Below are 21,987 nucleotides of genomic sequence, written 5' to 3'. Positions count from 1 at the left end.
ACAGCATCCACCCGAACACCAGACACCACCAGCTGCAGTCAGTGCAAGCAGCAACAATTCCCACCAGTCCTTTGCCCACCTTTTCAAAACAGTATTTCCAAAGCCATTACACCCGCATTACAGAGGAGATGCTGAGCCTTCTTTCATCCAGATGATTAGCATGATGCAGATCCCATGGAAGGAAAATGAGTTTAAAAGAGTTTTCAAAACCATTACCATGATGAAGTTAACAGGCAGGGTTCACCAAAGTCTGCAGGGACTTATCAGGACTGGTCAGCATCCTGCTATCTTCGGCTCTCAGTGTCTGGGTCACAACACATTGATAGCTGGCCACGTGAAAAGCCAGCCCCTGGAGGGGGGCTTACAAGACTTAATCCCACAGACTTTCCAGTCTTACACAACTGATGAAGCAAGGGCCAAGTCTTAGTCTGCCCTTCTGCTAAATTTAGAGAATTGGGCAAGCCTGCAGGGCAGTCTTCCTCACAATAGTTTGGCTACAGTATTGTACCCAGAAGTGGCTGATCATTTTTCTGCCTGCGCCAATGCAAGAACTAGGAAGGCTCAATGTAGGCCCTGCAAGGTGCACTTGAAGAAAACGAAAAGATGTGGCCCAGCACCTGACACAGGCTGCTGAACTCCCTGCAGCAATACGCTGTAGATTCAAGAAGCTCACAAGGGTTCACAAAGAGACTGGATCAGTAACTAGCAAAGTGTCTTTAAGCATTAATAAAGAGACAAATCCCTGTCCTTAATAGACAAGGGCTGGGAGAGCACTTGGGACAAGTTTTGTTTCCCAGCTGGCTTTCTCCTTCCCCACAAGATGTCCACATGGCTGAAAGTAGGATCCTGGCTCAGCAGCCCTTCTTCAGCAAAGTCCAGGTGGGGAGGAAAAGACCTGCAGTTTCCCTTGGAGTCTCCTTTTAGATCTTGCTGCCACAACAGCCCTCCGGGTTTTTTTCTTGGTTTGCTTTTGTTTTTAATTTAACTACCTTTGCCAGCCAAGAAAAAGAAGATCAACCAAAACACACGCAAGACCTGCATGTACATGTGCTGCCCAACAGTTTTCCCTGAGATTAAATAAACTCCTTCCTGGGCAAACACTGGCTTAATGAGTTGCCGTTGCCTTAGGGCCATTCCAAGACTTCAGTGTATTCTGCAAACTGAAATCGAGGGAGCTATATTTTCAAACCTGCACGGTAAGTATTCTCTTCCAGATCATTTGAGGCAAGATGTGTGTGCAATACTCTTCTGTAAAGCTATTTTGGTCACTCTAAAACCCTCACTGTTCAGCAGAACAATCATAGAGCCCACTTAAGCAAAGGAAAAAAAAAATTTTCCCCTTCATCATTGACTGCTCTAAAGAGCAAAGTCTAAACACCCCAAATCCCACTCAGGCTCAAAAGTTAACTCAAATGTTTTACCTGTTAATTGAAGCAACTTAAACTCACCCCTGTTTTAATCTATTAACATGACTTTCTATTGAAGCCACTATACTGTGGAATGTGGTCTATGCACATACATCAGAGAATTTATTCCAGGCTCCTTCCTGCTAGTTAATAACTAACACCACTCTAAATGCTGACCACAGGTATGGCGCAGGAACCTACAGATCACAGAAGCTTCCTTAATTACAAGGGCATCAGATCTAACTTGCTTCTCTGCATATATTTTTTTTTCCCCTTCACACTGGAATTTCATTAGTACATCCTTAGGTCAAGCATTTCTTCCTTGTGAGACAGAGTGTGATGTAGATTCAGATGAAGCTATAAGGCTGAAATCAGAGGAGCAGAGCACCGAGACCAGTGGGCCAACTCTTGGTCTCAGGGTAAGGCTGGTATCTTTTATATAAGCACTGCAGGTGCATGTGGCAGTGCCCAGGCAGCACACCCCAGCTCAGAGCCTAAGTTTCCCTGTGCCAACAGAGGCAGACAACTGATTTTTGTTTCACATTTTTTTTCCATTTGTTTGGTTTAAAATATTGTTATTACCAAAATTGCTGTCTTTGAAGCCAGAGTGAGCTGCTGGCTTTGCACTGCTCAGTGCTCAAGAACAAAGCTCTGTCTGTCCTTTTACTAGTAAAAGCTTTACAAAATCTTTTACTACTTGTGCCCTTTTCCAGAAGGTATGAGAATTATCTTTCAAATCTTTATTTTTGCAGTGATTCCTCAGCATTTCCAATCATTTAACCAATCTTCTCTGAACCCTCTAATTACCTGCTATCCAAACAAGTGACAACTAACAGCTGTAAATTAAGGCAATAGCTAGCTATTGCTCACAAAACCTTTCTCACCATAGGATATTGCTTATTTATGGACTTAATGTTACAGATTGTTTTACTACTTCTGTTGAAACATATTCTTTCTATTTTTAATTCTAACACTGGAACACCTTCCAAAATGATGTCACGTGACTTCAGAAACAATAGCTTTGCTACTTAACTCCTGCAGACCTCATTGCCTGCTAAATACCATCTTGTCTGGGGTGCTCAGTGCCCAAAAACAAACTGCAGCATCCATTTTTGCTACTTTAAAATGGCTTTTACATCAGTCATGCTTGCTACTGAAACAGGAAGGAGCCCTGGGGGCTGTAAAGAACTCATCAGCCTCCCAAGGAGCAGTATTGCCTGGAGAACATTTCACTCCTCTATCATCTCCTCTACCCCCCCTGCACCTTCCCAGAAGCTGCCTGCTCCGTCACAGGACTCTGGGACAGAGCCAAGCTCCTTCCTGGCCCCCTAACAATTTGTGCTGCAAACCTGTATTAATCACAGGCTTCCTCCAGGCAGCACTCTACCAGGTACTGTGAGGTATTTACACCCCAGTGTCATAGTCACACAGCCCTGGCTCCCTCTCCTTCAGAGGTTTCACTATCTCACTTGAACTGCAAGCTGGCTGTCTCTCCTCTGCATGTGACCAGCACCGATGCCTTCAGAGGGATCTGTCTTGGGAAGAAATAACCTTAAAACTTCCCAGGCTAGTATTGCTCAAAAAGGGAAGACTCAGGGAGATCTTAAGCATATGGTCAGGACTCCCAAAAAGCAAGGACAATTGGGACTGGAAAAGCAGGAACCAGCAAGATGCTTGCTCTCATACTCCATTCAGTGCTGGAGATCAGTCCCCAACCAGGCTTGCAACAAGAGGAGGTAAAGCAGATGTGGCACCTCAAGAGATGGCTTCTGCCAGAAAAGTGGACAAAATGCCGGAGAAGATGGCACTTTTCAGAGCTACTCAAAGATCATGTGTTATTTTAGATACTACACGTTCCACAATACAATGGCAGACAACAACCAAAGAAATAAGGTCAATCACACACAAACTCACACAAAAGGCTATTACAGCAGATCCACAACTTTGTGGGCAGGTTCTAGTTCCAACACTCATGTGTAAGGCTCACATGGGGCTGGGCACACTTAATACATCCCAGAGAAGCAGAATAATGTGCAAGATTTGTATGACGTGGCTGCTGCAGAGCAGAGTCTGGTTTGTAACATAGCTTTCAACTACATGTGCTGTTTCAGAGGAATACTGACAATAAATACTTCGAGAAACACAGGCAAGAGTGACAAACCTCAAACCTGGAGCCGGGCCTTGGGTGTGCCATAATACTTAACTTGTCATGCTGTATTGACAATGAACTAGAGGCCAGGCAAGAACTGCACTCAAGCTGCCCAACCTCCCTGTAAGGGCCCTGCTACCAGCATCCACCCTGCTATCTGGTGCAGGAGCAGCCCCTAAACCAGCTCTTAATACACCCTTTTCAGCCCAATGGTTTGGGTTTTTAAATTTGTTTTCTTTTTTTTTTTTTCTTTTCTTTTCTTTTTTTTTTTTTAAAAATCAGATCCCTTTGTGAATCACTAACTTGAGCATAGTCTTTCCTTCTTTGGCAACATTTTCTTAACATTGTGTTTAACTGCACTGCAGGCACCACTGAAACATGTGCATGTGTGTATCCACTTAACGTTTACAGACCCTCCTTTGTTGTATAAGAAAGCTACTATTTATTTCAAAGGAGGACAAGGAACAAGTTACAATAACAGGCAGCTTCAGAAGTTTCATGACAGCTTTATGTTACAAAATAACAGACAAAGATACTTTTTCTTTTTTTTTCTGATCCCAAAGGAAGGTTCCCAAACTCTTCTTTCATTCAAGGAAGTCTTTACTTTGGCTGAGCCTTTGAGGCACAAATACATTTACTGGAAAAAGAGGCACACAGGACTCAACTCTTAATCATTTATTCCAACATCTTACCCTAGGAAGGCTCCAAGCTGACCACAGCAGCCACTTGCAGAGCTGAATTATGTCCCCATGCAAGCATCGGTTAAGACCTTGCAAAAATCCTGTAATGATCACCTCAAAGTATGTAGGGCTCTCTCTGGGCACTCAGAGGGCATATGCTACTCTGATAAACTACAAACCTCTCACTTACTAAAGCTGCATGAAAATGTCACTAATGCTAGATCACAGGCCTCTCCATCAGTATGAGCTAGACTCCCTGCCCAACACCCCTGACAGTACAGGTCCAGGTACACAGGCAGATCTGACCGAATCTCTTAGCGAGGACAAAGCAAATGAGAGCTTCATTCCCTACACAGCCCTCCAGCATTATCATGGATCTGGTCAAAAGTACCTAGAGATGACTAAAGTTCCAGAGCAAGGCTCTCACATCATCTCTATTTTCACCCACTGACTGTGGATGTTTGGAAACAAGTCAGAAGGCAACTGAAGCAGAGCAGTCAGCTATATTAAATATGAGCTCAAATCTCCACAAAGGAGCTGGCTTTAAAAAAAAAACAAACAACCAAAAAAAAAAAAAACCCAAACAAAACAAAATCAGAACCCCCCGCCCGAAACCAGTAAAAAAGTTTGAAAGCTTGGATTATGTATTATTGACACTAAGAGCTCAAGGTGGTCCAGCAGAGTGTGATTCCAGCAGTGGATTTTCAAGCCTGGGATGGCTGAGTCCTGGTTTGTAACAGTGTACAGTGAAAGGAGAGTTGATGTATTAGACCTGTGAAACCAGAGGCATGACTGGTTCCCACACAAACTCCCACTGTGCATGCTGTTGTCTCCCTACTTTGGTGCCAGTGAAACACCATCTTTCCCACATTGTCCTCCTTGAATTTGGATGTTGGGTGGGATGGGTGCTAAAATCCATCACAACTGCCACTCACTACACCTCCAAGATGCTGAAAAAGTTAACTGCTATCAGTTAAGCATCTTTTTAAACAGAGCTCTGAGCCCCAGAGCAAGCTGGGGAGGCCAATAGACCCTCTGCTGGGTGGACTGGGCTTGAGGGAGCTAAGCAGGACTGCCAGGGTCCCGGATGCAATACTGGCAGAAGCTCAGTGTGAACAAGCTGCCTTTGGAACCCCTGGAGCTGCAGCATGGCTGCCTTACTTCACAGAAACATATGTCTTCTTTCACACTGTGGCCATCACTCAGTGCCCCATCACAATAAATTTAAACTGTTCTGTAGTAAAAATAACAGCTACCAAGAAGTGTTATGTCAGATCTCGGAGGGGGAAGCTCTTTTTTTGATAGATTTCCTAAATGTAAAGGCTTTGATAAACCACACTCATTTAGCCATGGGAATTTTCCATATTCAGTGTGTGTGCATCATTATCTGAAATAAGAGCATCAAAATCTCTCTCAAAGAGCGAGCCTGTTCAAAAGGAAGATTTAGAGAAACACACAGAGAGCTGAAAACTCATCTGGTTATGCAACGCATATAAGTAGGCCTGGTGCTTGCTGCCGACTCCCTGGTTTGGAAACCTGCCACCAAGCACATTTGACCCCATACAACAGTTTTATAAAACAGAGCTGCACACAGCAAGGGGGTAAGAAGGACCATGCAGACCAGGACAGAAAACACACTAAACTCTCTGTCTCCTCCCCTCCTTGCAGCAGCATGGACTTATCAACAGGATGAGTCTGTGCCTCTCTCCCTGCCTGGGATATGCCCACAGCATGGTGAGATGTCTGCCGGCTTGCTCCTCTCTGGACACAGCATGATGGCTTCCTGAAGATACAGACCAGACAAAGCTTCCCCAGGAAAGCCAATCCATCCAAAGGACTACTTGGGGACTAATTTGAGCCAGCACTGATCATCCCAGCTCTCACCGCTTGCTCCTGGCCGAGCTGTGCAGTGATGTGGTGGAGCAAGACGGAGTCACTTAAAAGGAGTAATGGTGGGACAGAGGCTGCCTGGCTCAGAGACCACATTAAGGTAATGGAGGCCAAGCCAGCAGCTTTATCCTCAAACTACAGCATTCTTTAAAAACTGTTTTGGCCCAGGAACAGCCCCCCATCACTGTGTGAAAGTTTGGCACCACGCAGCTGTTGCTCAGTCTGCTACCAGTTTGTCCGGATTTACAACTCCCTGTGACCTTGGACAACCCCTGGGTGACTCTGCAATTTACAAGACAAGTTTGCAATACCTTCCATGCTACAGATCTCCAAACGTGCTGAAGGAGGTCAGCTGCCTCCTTACCATCTCTTCTGCTCCAGCTCCTATGGGTCCCATCATGACTAAATCACCCTGCTAAGGAAGGCAATCACTCCTGTGAGCCAGTCTCCACTGCACACATAGAGAAGAGGATGAGGAATTATGAAAGGAAAGGTACATTTAATTTCTGTTGCTGTTCCAAGTCTCCTTTGCTCCCATATAGCCAAGGCCCCAGCTGCTTAGCCCTTTCTGAGAAAAACACATAAATCAGGCATAAATATCTTGAAACATTCTCTGTCACATGTTGCAGTAAGTATAGCTGCATCTCACTATCTGTTGAGGATGTAATCCTGAAAAGTGCAATGGTTAGCAACCTGACAGACAGTTAGGCTATTTTTCCCCATAATGTAGCAGAAGATATGTACAGACTAGGAAGTTATACACAGTACAAATACAGAGGGACAGTGGAAAGATACAAATGTAAATACCAGGATGGTGACTACGAGATGAAAGCTTTTCAGAATGGATGACTATTCCCACCATTACCCCATTTGTGGGTCCTTCACCTTCGATTGATCTAGATTTATCTGAGAATTTTAGTGAGAGTAATGAGAATGCAACTGTGCAGACACAGGTAATGGGAATATATTCTGTGCCTGTGCATTTCAGCTCTGCACATTGCCAAGTCCTTGCTTTCAAACATTACCTGTTCACAGAAAAATTGCTTGCCACCCTTATCTGACTGCTTCATCTAGAAAGAGGCCACAGCAAGTAAGGAAAGGTATTAAATGGTCAGCTACATAGCTCCATAGTAACAACTAGAGATTCTGCCAAGTACTGCTACACCATGCACCACTCACAGTCTGTGCCACTGCCCAATTTTGCAGTTCTGCCATGTCCACTATAACATTTCAGAGGCCACCTGACAGAGTTGCATGCTTTTCTGCTGCAGGAAGGTTGCCCTCCACTTGCTGACCATGTAAAGCAAGTACTCATACTAGCTGTAAGGACATTTGTTTTGGGGTAGGTTTGGAACAAATCAGCTTCTCCAGCAGTTTTCTGCTGACAGCCTTTCATGGATGCAAAGGCACCAAATGTGTTGCACATGTCTCTCAAAGTCAGGAAAGACCTAATCATTGTCTTCACTCTCTCTTTCTCCACTGTGTTGTTTCATGTGGCAGAAATAGCAGCTAGATACATGAGAAGCAAATTAGGACAAGCAGCTCTATCTCAAGCCAAACCCTGCAGATTTGGGTGCTGTGGAACAGCAGCTATGGCCAATTGCTACAGCCAATTAATTTTTTAGGAAGCTCGTCAACAACCCTACCCTGCTACAAGGTAGGATCTGTCCTTTATCACATGCCACTGCTCACTCTGCATTGGTGGAGAGGAAAACACCTGCTAAAAATGCAAAGAACATGCTCCAACAGGAATTCACCACACACAAACTGGGGAGTTACTATGCACAGATCATTCAAGGGACAAGTCTTGAGCGAAGTGTGCCACGATCTTGCATTCCATTAGGATAAAAACCTACAATATTAATTTTATCATCAATCACAGCATGAGGTCCACAAAGCCCTATCCTACCTTTGTAGCTTTGTTAATTTATTTCATGTTATGGCATAACAAGGAGAGCCTGAAAAATCTAAAGAAAGTGATGGGCACCAGGCAAAGCAGGAGGAATCTAACCTGGAATGGTCTGGGAGGTTAGGGCTCCCTCTCATGTGACACAAATAAAAATGCTTATCTAAATTGGATGCTTGGCAAGCATCACCCTAAAATGTGGTAAAGGGAAAGCTATCCTGGTACGGCTTTCATAAAGCAGACGCACATTTAGCCACCCTTGTGAAACACCACTAACAAAAGCCTAGCAGAAGTCTCCCCTCAACTCACCAGCACGGTTCCGTGTAACCTAGGTTAACATCAATACAATTCCTTTCTGGAGTATCATCATGTCTGAGTCAGAATGTGGCAAAACCAGGTAGGTCTGAAGAGGATTTGAGATGCAGCTTTGTTTTGCACTGAAGGTTACTTGCCTTCACAGTTCCATTTAGCCTGATCATCCCCAAGCACTAAGTCTAATGGATTTCCCCACAGAAGTGCCTAGCTCACCTGAAAGTTGTTGTTCGGTTTGTGCAGAGTTTGCCAAGCTGTCAATTAAAAATTAATGTTGCCTTGTAAAATCTGTAGGTACAAGGCCAGTTTCACACCTGTCCCCAGGAGTCGAACCTAGCCATAGCTAAAACCAGTAAGTAGGTTTTACTCAGCACACTTTTAAGTGAAGCAGAGAGTTTCTGAGAATGACCACCCAGAAAAACACAAATCTGAAATGAAGGTTTTGCTTTAAACCATAACCAACTCAAGTAGGTTGGGCTATCCAGCAGTCACAGCTTAGACTTAACACACCCTCCATCCACTGCCCACAGGCAAGTCACCCCTAACCAGTAAGCCTGCATTCGTCCTAAACCACACTGCCACTGACCACGTTGGCAACCTGATCAGCACAGTCAGAACCGAGCTTTAGCCAGGAAAACACCACAAGTACAATATAAATTTAGGCTCCAGCCGCCTGCTGAGGCAGAATCATAAGCCCTCAAAGATAGTCCAGCCGAATACTCCAAATGAAATTTCTCTCAAAGCAAACCAGCCAGTTGTCTCACAGGTCCTGAACCCCCAACCCCAGTCCTTACATCTGGTTCCCAAAAAAAATGACACTGCTAGAGGACAAATCTCTCCCAGCTGCTCAGCTGAAACAAAGGCTGAAGCCACATAGGTGATCTTCACATTACAGGCTGTAAACTGCATCCACTCAACAGCTTCTAAACATGCCAAGACCTCCTTATCTTAGGTATGAGACAGAGCTCCTTCATACCATCATCACTAGAATCCCACCAGCTCTCCTGCTGTAAGAAAGGAGATCACCGTATATCAGAATGACTGAGACTCCTGCAACCCAGTTGCATTGCCTTCTCAGCCCCAGATATATTCTTGGCTAGCCAAAAGCACCAACACATTCTGTTTGCAGCAGCAGGAGTTTGATTGTCATAACTGACATGGTACTTTAAGGACTCCCTGCCAACTCCTCATCCCTACAAGCTGCTCCTTTAAATTGGCATCCCACAAGCTCACCCGACAAGAGGTGACCTTATTTGGCACAAAAAAGTGTGCTTACTCTCACAGTTGTCCACATCTGTATATGAAGCTCAAGTACCACAAGCAGAGAGAGGGAGATAAAAGGAAGTAACTGATCATCTTGCATTAACCCCCCAGATCACAGATTTCTTTACTCATTTGTAGAGGTTATTCTTCCTCTACTCAAGACAGAAGAAATAATATAAAAAAAAGTTAAAAGCTTTTTTTTTCACTCTGATGACTTCCAAGAATTCAAACATGACAGAACTTTTCATCGAATACATCTTCTCGCTTCTCCCCTGGCAAATTGTTTTCAAGAGCCAAGAAACTAGCCTAGACTCTTAATAGCAAATCACCAATTGGAGAGCATGCTAGGCTACCACAGTTACCTGCTTAATACTGCAAATGCAACAAGATGCCACAGCATACCAGAGAATTACCCACCAGATGCACTTATGTTGTGCTTTTAAACTGATACTTGTTTTTTCAGAGCTCTATCACAGTTGAGTAACATGTTCAAAACATTACCACAAGCTAACAAAAATCTATCACTGCTGGTGATTTCCCACCATCCTCTCCTGAGATGCAAAAGGAGTAGGACCTCGAAATACACCTGCACATGGATCACACACAATACACCTCAACTCAACTTGCATGGGAAAACTTTTCACACTGAAGTGTTTTTAGAAAGAGCAACTGCACCAGCAAAAGTGCGTGCACACAGCAGTATGCAAAGCAGGTTTCATGACATCGGTGTCCACAACATCCTGAAACAGAACACACATCAGACCTCATGTAATCAACTGATTCTTAGAGGGGGAAAACCTACATTAACATTTTTTCTCATCCCCACAGTCAGTAGCTTTTAAATAGTTCTCATGCAATGAAGCAAAGAATCCTTTGGTACTGAGCACCTCTTATAATTAATTTTCTGCAAAGACAAATTTCAGCAACTGTAAAAATAAAAAACAAACAAACAAAAAAAGTAATGTATTAAAGACCCAGAACTCTGCTTTGCTTCACTAACCAAACAAAAAAGACCCACTCAACCAAACCTAGTGTTTCCCTGGTTCAGTCATGGCAGCTCAAAGTCCAGAGGCCCAAAGCCAAGAAATTACTGCCATGGGGAACGAGGCAAGGCAAGACAAGCTGTTACAGAAGAAACCAGAAGAGTGTTCTTGTATCACACTGACATCCCAGGAAACCCTTCGTTTAGCATAAATGCATAGGAACCTTTTGCACAAGGAAGAGGATGCCTTCCTTCATCAGTGTTGAATATGCACACTGCCATCCTAATTTCCAGTCATTTTAGCAAATTCCATTTTAGGAGCTTTAAAAAAAGCCCCGAAGCATACACAAAGCGATGTGCATGATACAAGGTAACCAGACACTGCAGGCACTCTCTTCCTCTGGCAACTTCTCTGCCTCCTTCAAAATCATGAAATGTTTGTTGTCTCTTTCCTGAATGTTGAAAGTAGAGGATGCCCTACTGCAGCCACCAAGCAAGGGGACCTCAAATGCTCACCAGCAGAACACATGAAGGACATTTCTAAAAATCCTTGGTGATAAATAGACTGTGTTTCTACACCATTACATACAGCAAGTCACACCACTTAAGTTTGTCACTTCAGCGGTATAGAAATCAGCTCTTGTTGGTAAGCTAAATAATCAGTGCTAGATCTTCCCCAAATTCAGCAACTGATGTGTTCGCTCCTCCTCCTGAATCAAAGAGCCTTGTTCAGCTTTCTCCTGCCACCAAGATCATCTACGACCAGTGTTCCCACTGTGCTACTATCTCACCCTATGGTCTCTGATTACTCCACAGTACTTTGCTGAAGGCACAACCTTCAGGAGAGTGTGACAACAGTCCCAAAACAGCTACAGGATCTACTTGGAAAGTCAGGAAGAAAAGACTCCACCCTCAAATGGGGAAAATAAAAGGCTGCCAAATGCTAGCATCAGGCTCTAGAACAAGCAGGTGTTGCTCTACTACAATTGTCTAGGAGTAAAATGCCAGCTGCTTATAACTTAATTACAAAGAACAATTAGATACCTGACATCAGCCTTTCACTGAGAGTCAGCTCAGATTTTGGAGCAACCTCTGAGGCCTTCTGACAAAACCAGTCCCACCTGCTCCCTCCCTCCTCAGCTTGCATGGGACTTGACAGCATGACACATCATGGATTATTTCACCTCTTTCTCTTCTGACTCCACCCCAGCCATCAAAGGAGATCATGCTTGCTTTTGACTCCAACACAGGGATGGTGAACGTGGTTCACTTCAAATCATATGGATAAGGTGGCCTAAAATTAGCCCTGCTCTGGCCATGACACAAGAGTCTCACAGGGGAACTATGCTATGATACCTCCATCTGTACTCCTGAGGGTGACTGGCACATAATCCTTGGTTCTCCTCACCTTTGATGCGGTAGATAGGCAGGAGAGACTCTTGATCTCCCTCCCTGTTCTGATACCTTACAGAGGAGGCAGCAAGGCAGACAGGAGATGTGCACCTCTTCTCCAGAGGCTCTTTCCAGTCCTCCAGCATCTCTCAAAAGCTTCCCAACATCTTTGCAGCATCTTTTTGGAGAGGGGCCGCTTGGCTCCCACACAGTATCTTTTGTCTGTGGCTTTCTGTCTGTCACATTTTTAATCTGTGAAAACCCCAATCATCTTGTTTGTGACAGCATTTTGCTCATTTTCTGCAATGAGCATAGCCCCTGGCTTTCTTATCTCTGCATTCATACAGGTAACTTCACAGGCAGGAATAAAGGAAAACTACTGGTCAAACACAATCCCCTCCACCCCAAAAAGATCACACATCAGCTATCCGGACATCTTGAGCAGACCACAGCCTGGAAGAGTCAGAGGTGACCCTGACTCAGCCTAGGGCAGGACAAGAGCAGACAACAGCAGAGGAGTTAGCAGGTGCACACAAAGGCAAGCGTGGAAAATCCGGTCACGTTTGTCCAAACAAAGCACACGTCTAGTACCAGACAGATGGCAAAACACCTCCACCCCCCGATGCCAAGTCACTTAATAGCTTATGGGACATGAATAACCTAAAAAGCCTTTCAGTCCAGGGGCTAAAAGAACACCACATACAAAATGGCAGCATTTCACAGGGCCTGCAACAACCCAACCGAGATCTCATAATCTTAGAGTGGCGAACTGTTCTTGTTGGTCACTCCGAGAAAGGATTTGTCTTTCTTAGCCTGGCAGGGATACTTTTATTTATATACAGTGCAAACGTACAAGAAAAAAAAAAAAAACAACCAAAACTCAACGCACCACTTACCAGCCAAGCAGATGACTGCAGCCTCAAAGCACAGCGCGATTCCAGCTCAGATGCCAATTCAGTTACTATTTCACCCAGCTACAAAACTGTTTCAAACACAAGAACTTCCTTAAAAGGACCCTATCAAGGCATTTTTAGAACACTTTTATTCACTGTTTCATAGCAATAAACCCTCCAAAGACTGAATCCAGAATCTCAATTCTTATTAACCAGTTCTACACACATTAGCTTGTTCTCAGAGAATTTCTGTGTGTATTATCAATGGAAGTTCTAGAAAATGCACATGCAAGACTGGGAGGGAAGCAGAGGAAAGCAAGGATTAATTGTCAACTCATGAGCAACCAAGTCTCCTCTTTGAAGGGGATTCCAATGAAAATGTTGGATAACCAAAGAATGCACCATTGGTTTAATGAATGACGACACAGATTGTGCAACCAGACACACAGCCAGACTGCACTTCCATTTTTGAGCACAAATTTGGCAGTGTCTCCACAGAAATATTTCCCTTATTAAGGTCAACAAGCTGCAAAGCAGTTCTTCAGTGCAGTCCTAAAAAGACCACAGCCCTATGTAAGAATTATCAGCATTGTAATTGCCAGGGATTTCCACTGGAAGAGTTTGGAAATAAACAAACATATCCCTCGCTACATATTTTCATAACACTAGACCCATCTCTTTCCTACACTCTATTAAAAATTATGCCAACCACAATTCACTCGCACAAGAGCAAGCTTGGCAGCACAACTTTAAACACACATGCCTCCTGATCAACAAAATCAGGAGAAAAAAAAGTCTTCAGCTTCACGATTGCCATTTAGGGGCTCCTAAGCAGTCTTTTATTCATAGAGCAGACACACAGCAAAGAATATTTTAGATTAAATGCACACATACAGGCCTCCTCAAGCCAAATGATGGTTTACATTTTTTCATACAACCCAAGTCATAGCTGGGCTAGATTTAACCATCATCCAAAAAGACAAGCAGATGTCTCAATTAATTGCAGCTTTTAATCACTCTTCAGAACTTCCACAAATCAGCCCTGCCTTTGAAACATATCTGCCTTCTCAACATGCTCTTTCCCCAGCTAGACTCGGATAGCTTTCGTGTTAAGACATTCACCCCATGGCCCAGGACAGGGGCACTTTGGATGCAAAGCCCTGTGCCCTTGGCAGCAAGGCCCCAGCTTCTCCCCTGGAAAGCTTTGGAAACACTGCAACTCCCTTTCCACAGGCAGCATCACCAAGGTGATGTTTTGATGCCTGGCATGCAAGCCCCCACTCCTCCCATGCCCAAAGATGCACTGCTTACCTGAGCCTTCCCTTCCCAGTACACCCACCCTGGCTCCCAGGTAAGAGAAATCCTTTTCTGCCTGTATTGCACAGTAAAAGCCAGAGAAAAAGGCCCTTCAATTTCCATGCTCTCCTTATGTTTCCAGACCTACTTTGACTGTCACCAGTCAGCAAAGATGCCAATCATCTGCAGACAGTCCGGATTCCTCTTCACATTTCGATTTGAAAGCATCATCTACTCATCAGTGAAAAAAATAGCCAGCCAAAAAAAATGTGACGGCAGATCTAAATTATTCACAAGCTAAACCTTCAATATCCACCCATCACACCTGCACATAGTTTGATGTCCTGGCAGGTTACAGTGGGAGTTTTGGTTGGTTGTTGATATTGTCTTGGCTTTTGTGCTTGTTTGTTTTTTCGTGGGTTTTTTTAGGGGTTGTGTTTTTGCGTTTTTTTTAGTCTTTGAGGACAGCAGATCACATTGTCCCAAGCACCATGTGGGCAGCAAGACCCAGCATGCGGATAACACTCAGCAGCTCTCACAGCATGGGTTTGCCCCCCCAGCCCAATGGCTCTTATATAAGCCAGCACAGTGAGAGGGAGATGCAATCAACGGAGCCAGGATGCTGGCTGAGGAGCAAACATCATCTCCTTATTTTCAAGGTCCAGAGGAGAAAAAAAACAACCAAACAAGCAAAAAAAACCAAAAAGACCCCAAACCCTCCAGAAACCAACCAAAGCAAGCCCCCAAAACACACCTCATTATTGACATTTGCCTATGAATTAATTCAGCACCACTGTTTGCTTTAACTCAAATAATACTCCAGCTCTCTCACAAATTAATGCTACCTGTAAAATAAAGAATGCTCCAACATACTTCCAGTACGGGGGTGTGTGTGTCCATTAAAAAAGCACATTTCTACAGCACTACTTACAGTTCACAGTTCATTTTGATTTAATTAAGATTTACACACCAAAGCACCTTTTCCATGGCCTTCACAAACCCCAGAGCAAACCCAGCAGAGCATGGAGGACACAGGTTAGGACCCACTACCTTCTTACATACAAAATAAAACAGATGCTGCTGGAAAACACCACAGATAAAACCGTGACTTGAGAGCAACAGCTTTAAAAAGCACCACAACTCATATTCCAGAGGAGATGATGCTTTTTTCATTAGATGAAGGGGGAGCAAGGAAGGAAAATAATTGCTCTCAATAGCTCCAAGAGGCACAGTCTGGGAATCACTGCTAGGTGAGACACTTAAAACAAAGAAGATGGAGTATCCTTCTCTCTTCAGGGAAGAATGCTTCCTGCTACAGGGAAGGCTCAGATCTGAGAAAGCACTTCTTTTTATACAGACCAACACACTCATTGTCTACCAGCAGGAGCTTTCCTGCATTCAGAGGCTGCAGCACAGGACAGGTTTTGGAGATGGAGGGTGGAAGGCGGAGAGGATGGGACACCTGCAGTCTTTCAGGCATCTCTATCTGCATTTAGGAGTAGCCCCCAGGAAGGGGGAGCTGCAGGGTAAAGGGCATTACGAAAACAACACGGTGCCATTCAAAAGAATCAAAAAAGGAGGACAGGTCAGGGCCTTGTCAATAATGGCACTGTCAACACTCAGAACCAAAACCCAAAAACCAAAGAGAAAAGGTACAAAGGGGGATGCAACACCCCCCTCATCTCAGAATAGGGCTATTTTAAGCCTGTCTCCTTGGAGCTACCCTAGTATTTTCTCTCATGACTCAACTCACCAGAGAAGGGAGTTAGAGCAGAAAAGAAAAAAGAAAAACTAATAATAACTATTAAAAAAACACAACCAAAAACCCCACAAACAAACAAAACAAACAACTAAGAAAACCCCCAAAAAACCCCAAAAACAACCAAGAAAAGAAAAAAATAAAAGAGACAGAGCTAAGACTACATTGTAAAACTTCCTTCTAGAAGGGGCAAACCTCGAGAAGAGATGAATGGCAAGCGGGGCTGTGCCTTACCTGGAAAAGTGTGTGGGTTGGGTGACCCTCTTTTAAGGCACTTTGAACAGAGGACGTGCACAGTGTAGTACAGGCCCGGCCATTCCTGGAGCAGGACATTCAGTTCTTCCACTAACGGGGTAATAGCTTGCCAAGCTGTCCAGATATTTGGTAGGGATGCATGACTAGCGATAGACAGAGTATCTGGCTGCAGAGCTCCCCTGGCAGGCCGGTAACTCACCACCACGGGCACCTTTCCCCGGTAGGCATAGATCTGGTATTTGCCATCTGACCGCTGAACCACATGGCTGTTAATCTGGACGCTGTAGCGTGCAAACAAGCCGGGTGGGAAAATGAATGGAAAGCTGTACTCAATCTGCAGCTGCTCAACCACGAAGGACTGTCCGCTCAGATTGACACCGTTGATCCACGCCTCTGCATGGGGCACCTCGTTTTTTACGTAGCAGGGAAACTTGTACCAAGCAGCTGCCCCATTTAGGGGCTTACATTTGGGTTTGTTGACACAGTAACAGAGCCCCATCTTCTCCAGCAGCTCCAGGATGAGCTGCAGATCCTCCCGGCTCTGGATGTGGGGCTTAAGAAGGAGACGGATAACGTGGGCAGGGAGGAGGCCATGCAGCAAGAAGCCCTCCACATAGTGATGGAGCTGAGTGGCCCTCAGTTCGTCAATGCGGGTGTCACTAAGCAGTTTCTGGAGCAGCACTGTTGCATCCCGCTGGCAAAAGACATTGAGGATGTCAATGAGCCGTGGCAGGTTGTGGAACACATACTCCCGCAAGGTGAGGTGCTCCTCGAAGTACAGCAGCTTCCCACTCTCGTGTAGGTAGGACAGGGCACTCTGGAGTCGATCTTCTGTCAGGCCTGCCTGCAAGCCCAACCGGGCAGAGTCCCACCAGCTAAGCCACAGCTGCTGAGCCTGTGGTTGGAAGTGCAGCTCCTCCAGCACTTGCCAGGATCTGGGCAAAACCCGGTGCAGGTTTGGGAAGATGTCCCGGTGCTCAGCCACCGAAAGGAGCTTGTCCCGCAAGCGACGCACTTGGCAACGGTCCCGGCAGCTGAAAGGCAGCACTGGAGAGAGGATCTGTGGGCGGTGGTTGAGAAGGTACTGAAACTGGGCTTTTTTTCGTCTCAAGTTCTTGTCTGAGACCCCATAGAAGGCAGTGTGTGGGCTGGAGCAGCGCAGGTCAAAGTCCTGTCCCAGAGCCTCATCTACCTGTTGGACCAAGCTCTGGAGTCCCTCAGCATCCCTTTTCTCCTGCTGAGCGATCTGGTGATGGATGTCCAGGCACTTCTCTTCCAATTCCCGCTCTGCACAGAGGTCAGCATGGGTTCCCACCATGCACACAACAGCATGGGGCACCTTGGAACCTAGCCAGTGCAAGAAATAGCCCACAGAGGGGTAGAAGTGCTGTGGGACGTAGGCACTCAAATTCACCACCAGCACATACAGGGCTCCAGGAGAGAGGAAGAAAGACTGGATCACATCATAGCTTGGGTCCCCCGCCAGCTCATACACAATGAATGTCAGGCCTCGCTCTGCATCTGCTGTCCAGTCCATCACCTCAATGCCCTTGCTGCCTCCTGGCAGTCCCAGTCCTGATGGTACCTGTGGGGGACTCAGTGACAGCGATGGTGTAGGACGCGGTGTTTCCCCTTTTACCCTGTGAGAGGGCACATGAGAAGGGAAGCCCTGCCACCCAGCAGGGAGATGTTCCAGCTGCTGCATGACAGGTACCTGCACTGAGGAAGAGTCCTGAGACTCTGGGAAGGGGCAACACCCAGCTGGCACTCTCCCAATGTCCTGCTGCTGCCCAGGGCACACTCTGGGCTGGGTGCTCCCTGTCACCAGACTTCCCATATCCTCCCTCTGCCCATCCTCCTCCATGAGGCATCGTCTCAGTAGGGTCTTTCCCGCATCCTTTAGGCCCATGAGGACCAGCTTGAGGCGGGGTTTGAGGGCAGGTTGGGAGTGGGCCAGCTCCTGCTGGTAGGCTGCAATGTAGGGGATGCCCTTCATGCACACCTCATAGGGGGGCTGGATGAGGGGGTTGTCTTTGATCTTCCACAGGGTGACACGGGAGAGCTGCCCGAAGCCCTCGGGCAGGATGGCAATCTGGTTGCCTTGCAGAACCAGCTCCTCCAGGCTGTGGAGGAGCACGATGGAGTCAGGCAGGTAGCAGATGCGGTTGTTGTCAAGCCAGAGGGTGCGAAGTTGGCGGAGCTGGCAGAGGTGAGGGGGCAGCAGGGTGAGCTGGTTGCGGCTCAGGTAGAGCTCCTCCAGACTGGGCAGTGCCAAGATGGCAGCAGGGAACTCCCCCAGCAGATTGGAGGAGAGATTCAGCATCTTGAGCCGCTGCAAGCTGCCAAAGCCCGCGGGCAGGGCCCGCAGCCGGTTGCCGTCCAGCATCAGGCTCTCGAGGGCGCTCAGCTGGCAAAGGCCCTCGGGCAGGGCCGCCAGCCCGGTGCCGCTCAGCCAGAGGATCTTGAGGCGGCGGAGGGCGGCGATGCCCTCGGGCAGAGCCCCGAGGTGGCGGTTGCCCGAGCAGTCGAGCTCCTCCAGGGCGGCCAGCTCCAGGAGCGGGGCAGGGAAGGCGGGCAGCAGGTTGTGGTCGACGTCGAGGGCGCGGAGCTGCCGCAGGCGGCCCAGGCCCTCGGGCAGGCGGCGCAGGCGGTTGAAGCTGAGGTCGAGCTCCTCGAGGCGGCACAGCTCGGCGAGGCGGGGGGGCAGGCCCGCGCCCTCGGCACCCAGCTCGTTGTGGCTGAGGCTGAGCTTGCGCAGGCCCCGCAGCCCCGCCAGCGCCCCGCCGTCCCCCAGGCCCCGCAGCCGGTTGTGGCTGAGGTCGAGCTCGGCCAGGCGGCCCAGGTGGCGCAGGGCGGCGGCGGGCAGGAGGCTCAGCCGGTTGCGCCGCAGGCTGAGCACCCGCAGCCCGCTCAGGGCGGCGCCCACCTCCTCGGGCAGCTCCTCCAGCCCCCGCCCGCTCAGGTTCAGCGCCTCCAGGTCCGCCAGGGCCGCCGCCGGCAGCGGGCGGCGAGGCGCGGCGGCGGCGGGGGGCGGCAGGGGTGGCGGTCCGCCCGGCGGCCCCGCGTCCGGCTCCTCGGGCTCAGGCTCGCCCGGGCCGCCCCGCAGCTTCCGTGCGCGCAGGGCGGCATCGCGCCACAGCCGCACCGCCTTCGGGGGCTCCGTCTGCGCCATGGCCGGGGGAGCGGCCCCCCCGCCCCGCCCTACCTGCCGCCGCCGCTGCTGCTCGCCATGGGCGCGGCCGCGCTGCGCGTCGCTGCTGCCGCCGCCGCCACCGCCGCGGCGGGCTCGGGGCTCCCCGCAGCTCCGCGCCGGCACTGCCCGCCGTGCCGCGCCGCCCCGCGCACGTAGCCGCCATCGCCGCTGCCACCGCCCCGCCGGGGGCGGGACGCGGCCACGGCCCGCCCCGCGCCGCCCCGGGGGACAGCCGGCCCCGCCGGCCCCGCCAGGCCGCGCCGTCCCCGCGCCGGGAAGGGTCGGCCCCTGCCGCGGGGACCGCCGGTGCCGGGGCACCCCGCCCTGGCTCGTCGGGAAACCTCCGCCCGCTGGCCGCCCGCCGCTTCTCCCGAGGAGGAAGGGTCCCTGCCTGCGGCCGGAGCTGCCCAGCCTGCGGCTTCTGTCCGTCGCACCGCCTGGCGCGGCCCCGCCGCCTCCCCGCGGCCCCCCGGGAGCCGGCGGTGCTCTGAGCCCGCCCGGCGCTGGCGCGGCGGCGGTGCCGGCGCTTCCCCGGGACCCCGGCGTGCGGCGGCAGCCGCTGCCCGCGGTGCTCCCCTGTCCCGGGCTCGCTGCGGGGTCTGTGAGCCGCGCGGCTCAGGGAGCACAGCTCACCCGTAGAGCAACAGCTAAAGCTGCTGTATTGCTCATCTCCGCGTCATTTCTGCACCAGGCAAAGGCCGTTTCTTCATCCAGCCCTGCAAGAAACCGAGATTAACCTTTCTTCCCACTGAGTAAGTGTTGGAGGGCGTGAAAGCCTGTGAACCGCTGGTTAGTCAGAGCAACTCTGCCACCTTCCTGTCGTGCTTTGTTTCCTTTGCTGCACACCATCTGGCCGGATCCTGAACACTGCCTTCTTCAGGATCCTCAGTCCAGCTTCTCTCCTTGGGCTCAGAGAAATGGGCCTGGAAATTTCCACTACAGCTACAGGGGTAAACGGCCTTTTTATGGCGGGGCCACCAGGCAGACTGGTGGAGGCCGTGAAGTCGGACTCTTCTTCCCGTGACAAGTGACAGAACAAGAGGAAATGGCCTCAAGTTGTGCCAGGGAAGGTTTCACTGAAAGGGTTATCAAGCAGTGGAACAGGCTACCCAGGGAAGTGGTTGAGTCACGATCCCTGTAGGTATTTAAAAGACTGTAGATGTGGTTTTCAGGGACATGGTTTAGTGGTGGACTTGGCAGTGTGCTAGGTTAACGGTCAGACTTGATCTTAAAGGTCTTTTCCAACCAAAACAATGTTGTGATTATATGACATTCAGATCTCCCAAGTTGTGTGAGCTTACCCATACAGATGCCAGCAATGCACTGTAGCCAAAGGTTCAGAGGTTTTGCAATGTAACTGTCTTCCTACAGCAGCAAAAACTCCAGCATGCTTTGGGGGCTAGAGAACACTTGCTTCCTCTCACCTTGTCAAGTTCTAACAGCTACCATTAAAGCATCCTGTAAGCTGATAGTCTTGAAGAGAAAGCAAGAACACCACCTTCTCTTTTGGATGGCCCTGTGCATTTAATCCTACTTGGAGAGAAGAGTTTAACTGACCCCTTAGTCACAGTGCTAAATTACTAAATGTACTAATTACTAAAACTACGGATTGCAAAGGCTCAGGTTCAGTTGTGATCTTTCCCATCAGCAACAGATAAGCAGAGGCAAAGTAATCTTTTCAGGCCCTATGAGTCCCAACAAACCTTCACCAGGTTTCTGCTAAATGCCTGTCTAATGAGGTCACCCTGGGTAGGGCAAAAAATGCAGTGTTGGCTGGTAGGTAAAGCCAAGCAAAGGATGCAAAGGACAAAGAGGAAAGCCCATGGGCCTGGGAGAAATCATGGCTGTGTGAAGGTAAGACCCAGCTTCAAGCAAGGCTCAGGAGCTGACCAAAACCAGCAGAGGCAGGGGTACTCATGATGCAGGAAGCTCTACTGAGAGGGACTAAACCTGGGATCAAACCCTTTCCATCCTTCCTACATGGGTGGTGTGAGATCCTGACCCCGGGAAACAGGGATCCTTCATGGCCTCTTGCTAACTTGCGCATACCTAGAGCTAGTTTTCAGGTTTGCACTCATTTATTTTTAGAGCATCCCTGCATTCGGTCAGTACATCTTTTATTTGGGCTAACCCAGTTTTTGTGCCTCGGCTTTTCCTGAAGATCACTTGGGAAGCTGCCCTTCTATATGTGCTGAAAGGAGCACTTTCCTTCCCCACTTCAGAAGTAGCACATTCAATTACTCCCGGGGAAAGAATATTTCTGTTCTCCCACCCTTTTGCCCAATTGCTCTTGTGATACCAGGTCGATGACTTCATTTCCAGCTCTCTACACACAAACCACTCAGCCTGTCACTACCAAAATCGTTTTAAAATCAAGATGATGTTTCTAGAAAGAAACGATCTCTGCAGGAAAAGCATCTGGCATCAAATTTCTAGCTAATTTTCTTCCTTCCTGGGCCTTGTGCAGGTAAAGACAAAAAAAGCAGCATTGCTATTGGGGGCCACCCACTCCGTGATGCCTGTGGGCACTGCAGATCATCTCTGAAGCCAGCAGATCCTCCCAGTTGCTCTGTGATCTGCAGCAAGTGTAACCCAAAAGACTGCCACTGCA

The 21,987-nt window shown here is 48.3% G+C and overlaps 1 protein-coding gene across 4 annotated transcripts in view; it reads right to left on the bottom strand.

Annotated features, from left to right (window-relative positions):
• Positions 1-19,486, bottom strand: part of MFHAS1 (multifunctional ROCO family signaling regulator 1) — a 33,607-nt gene extending 14,121 nt beyond the window's left edge. For all 4 annotated transcript variants that reach the window (XM_051618748.1, XM_051618749.1, XM_051618750.1 and 1 more), the window contains exon 1: positions 16,163-19,486. In XM_051618748.1, coding sequence (XP_051474708.1) covers positions 16,163-19,355 — 3,193 coding nt within the window. In that variant the 5' untranslated portion in view covers positions 19,356-19,486. The remainder of the gene's footprint in view (positions 1-16,162) is intronic.
• Positions 19,487-21,987: the final 2,501 nt, after the last annotated feature.

This window comes from Apus apus, chromosome 4 (assembly GCF_020740795.1).
Source record: "Apus apus isolate bApuApu2 chromosome 4, bApuApu2.pri.cur, whole genome shotgun sequence".
NCBI classification, from domain to species: domain Eukaryota; kingdom Metazoa; phylum Chordata; class Aves; order Apodiformes; family Apodidae; genus Apus; species Apus apus.
Note: the sequence above shows the minus strand (reverse complement) of the source record. Positions and strands in the feature narration are given on the sequence as shown.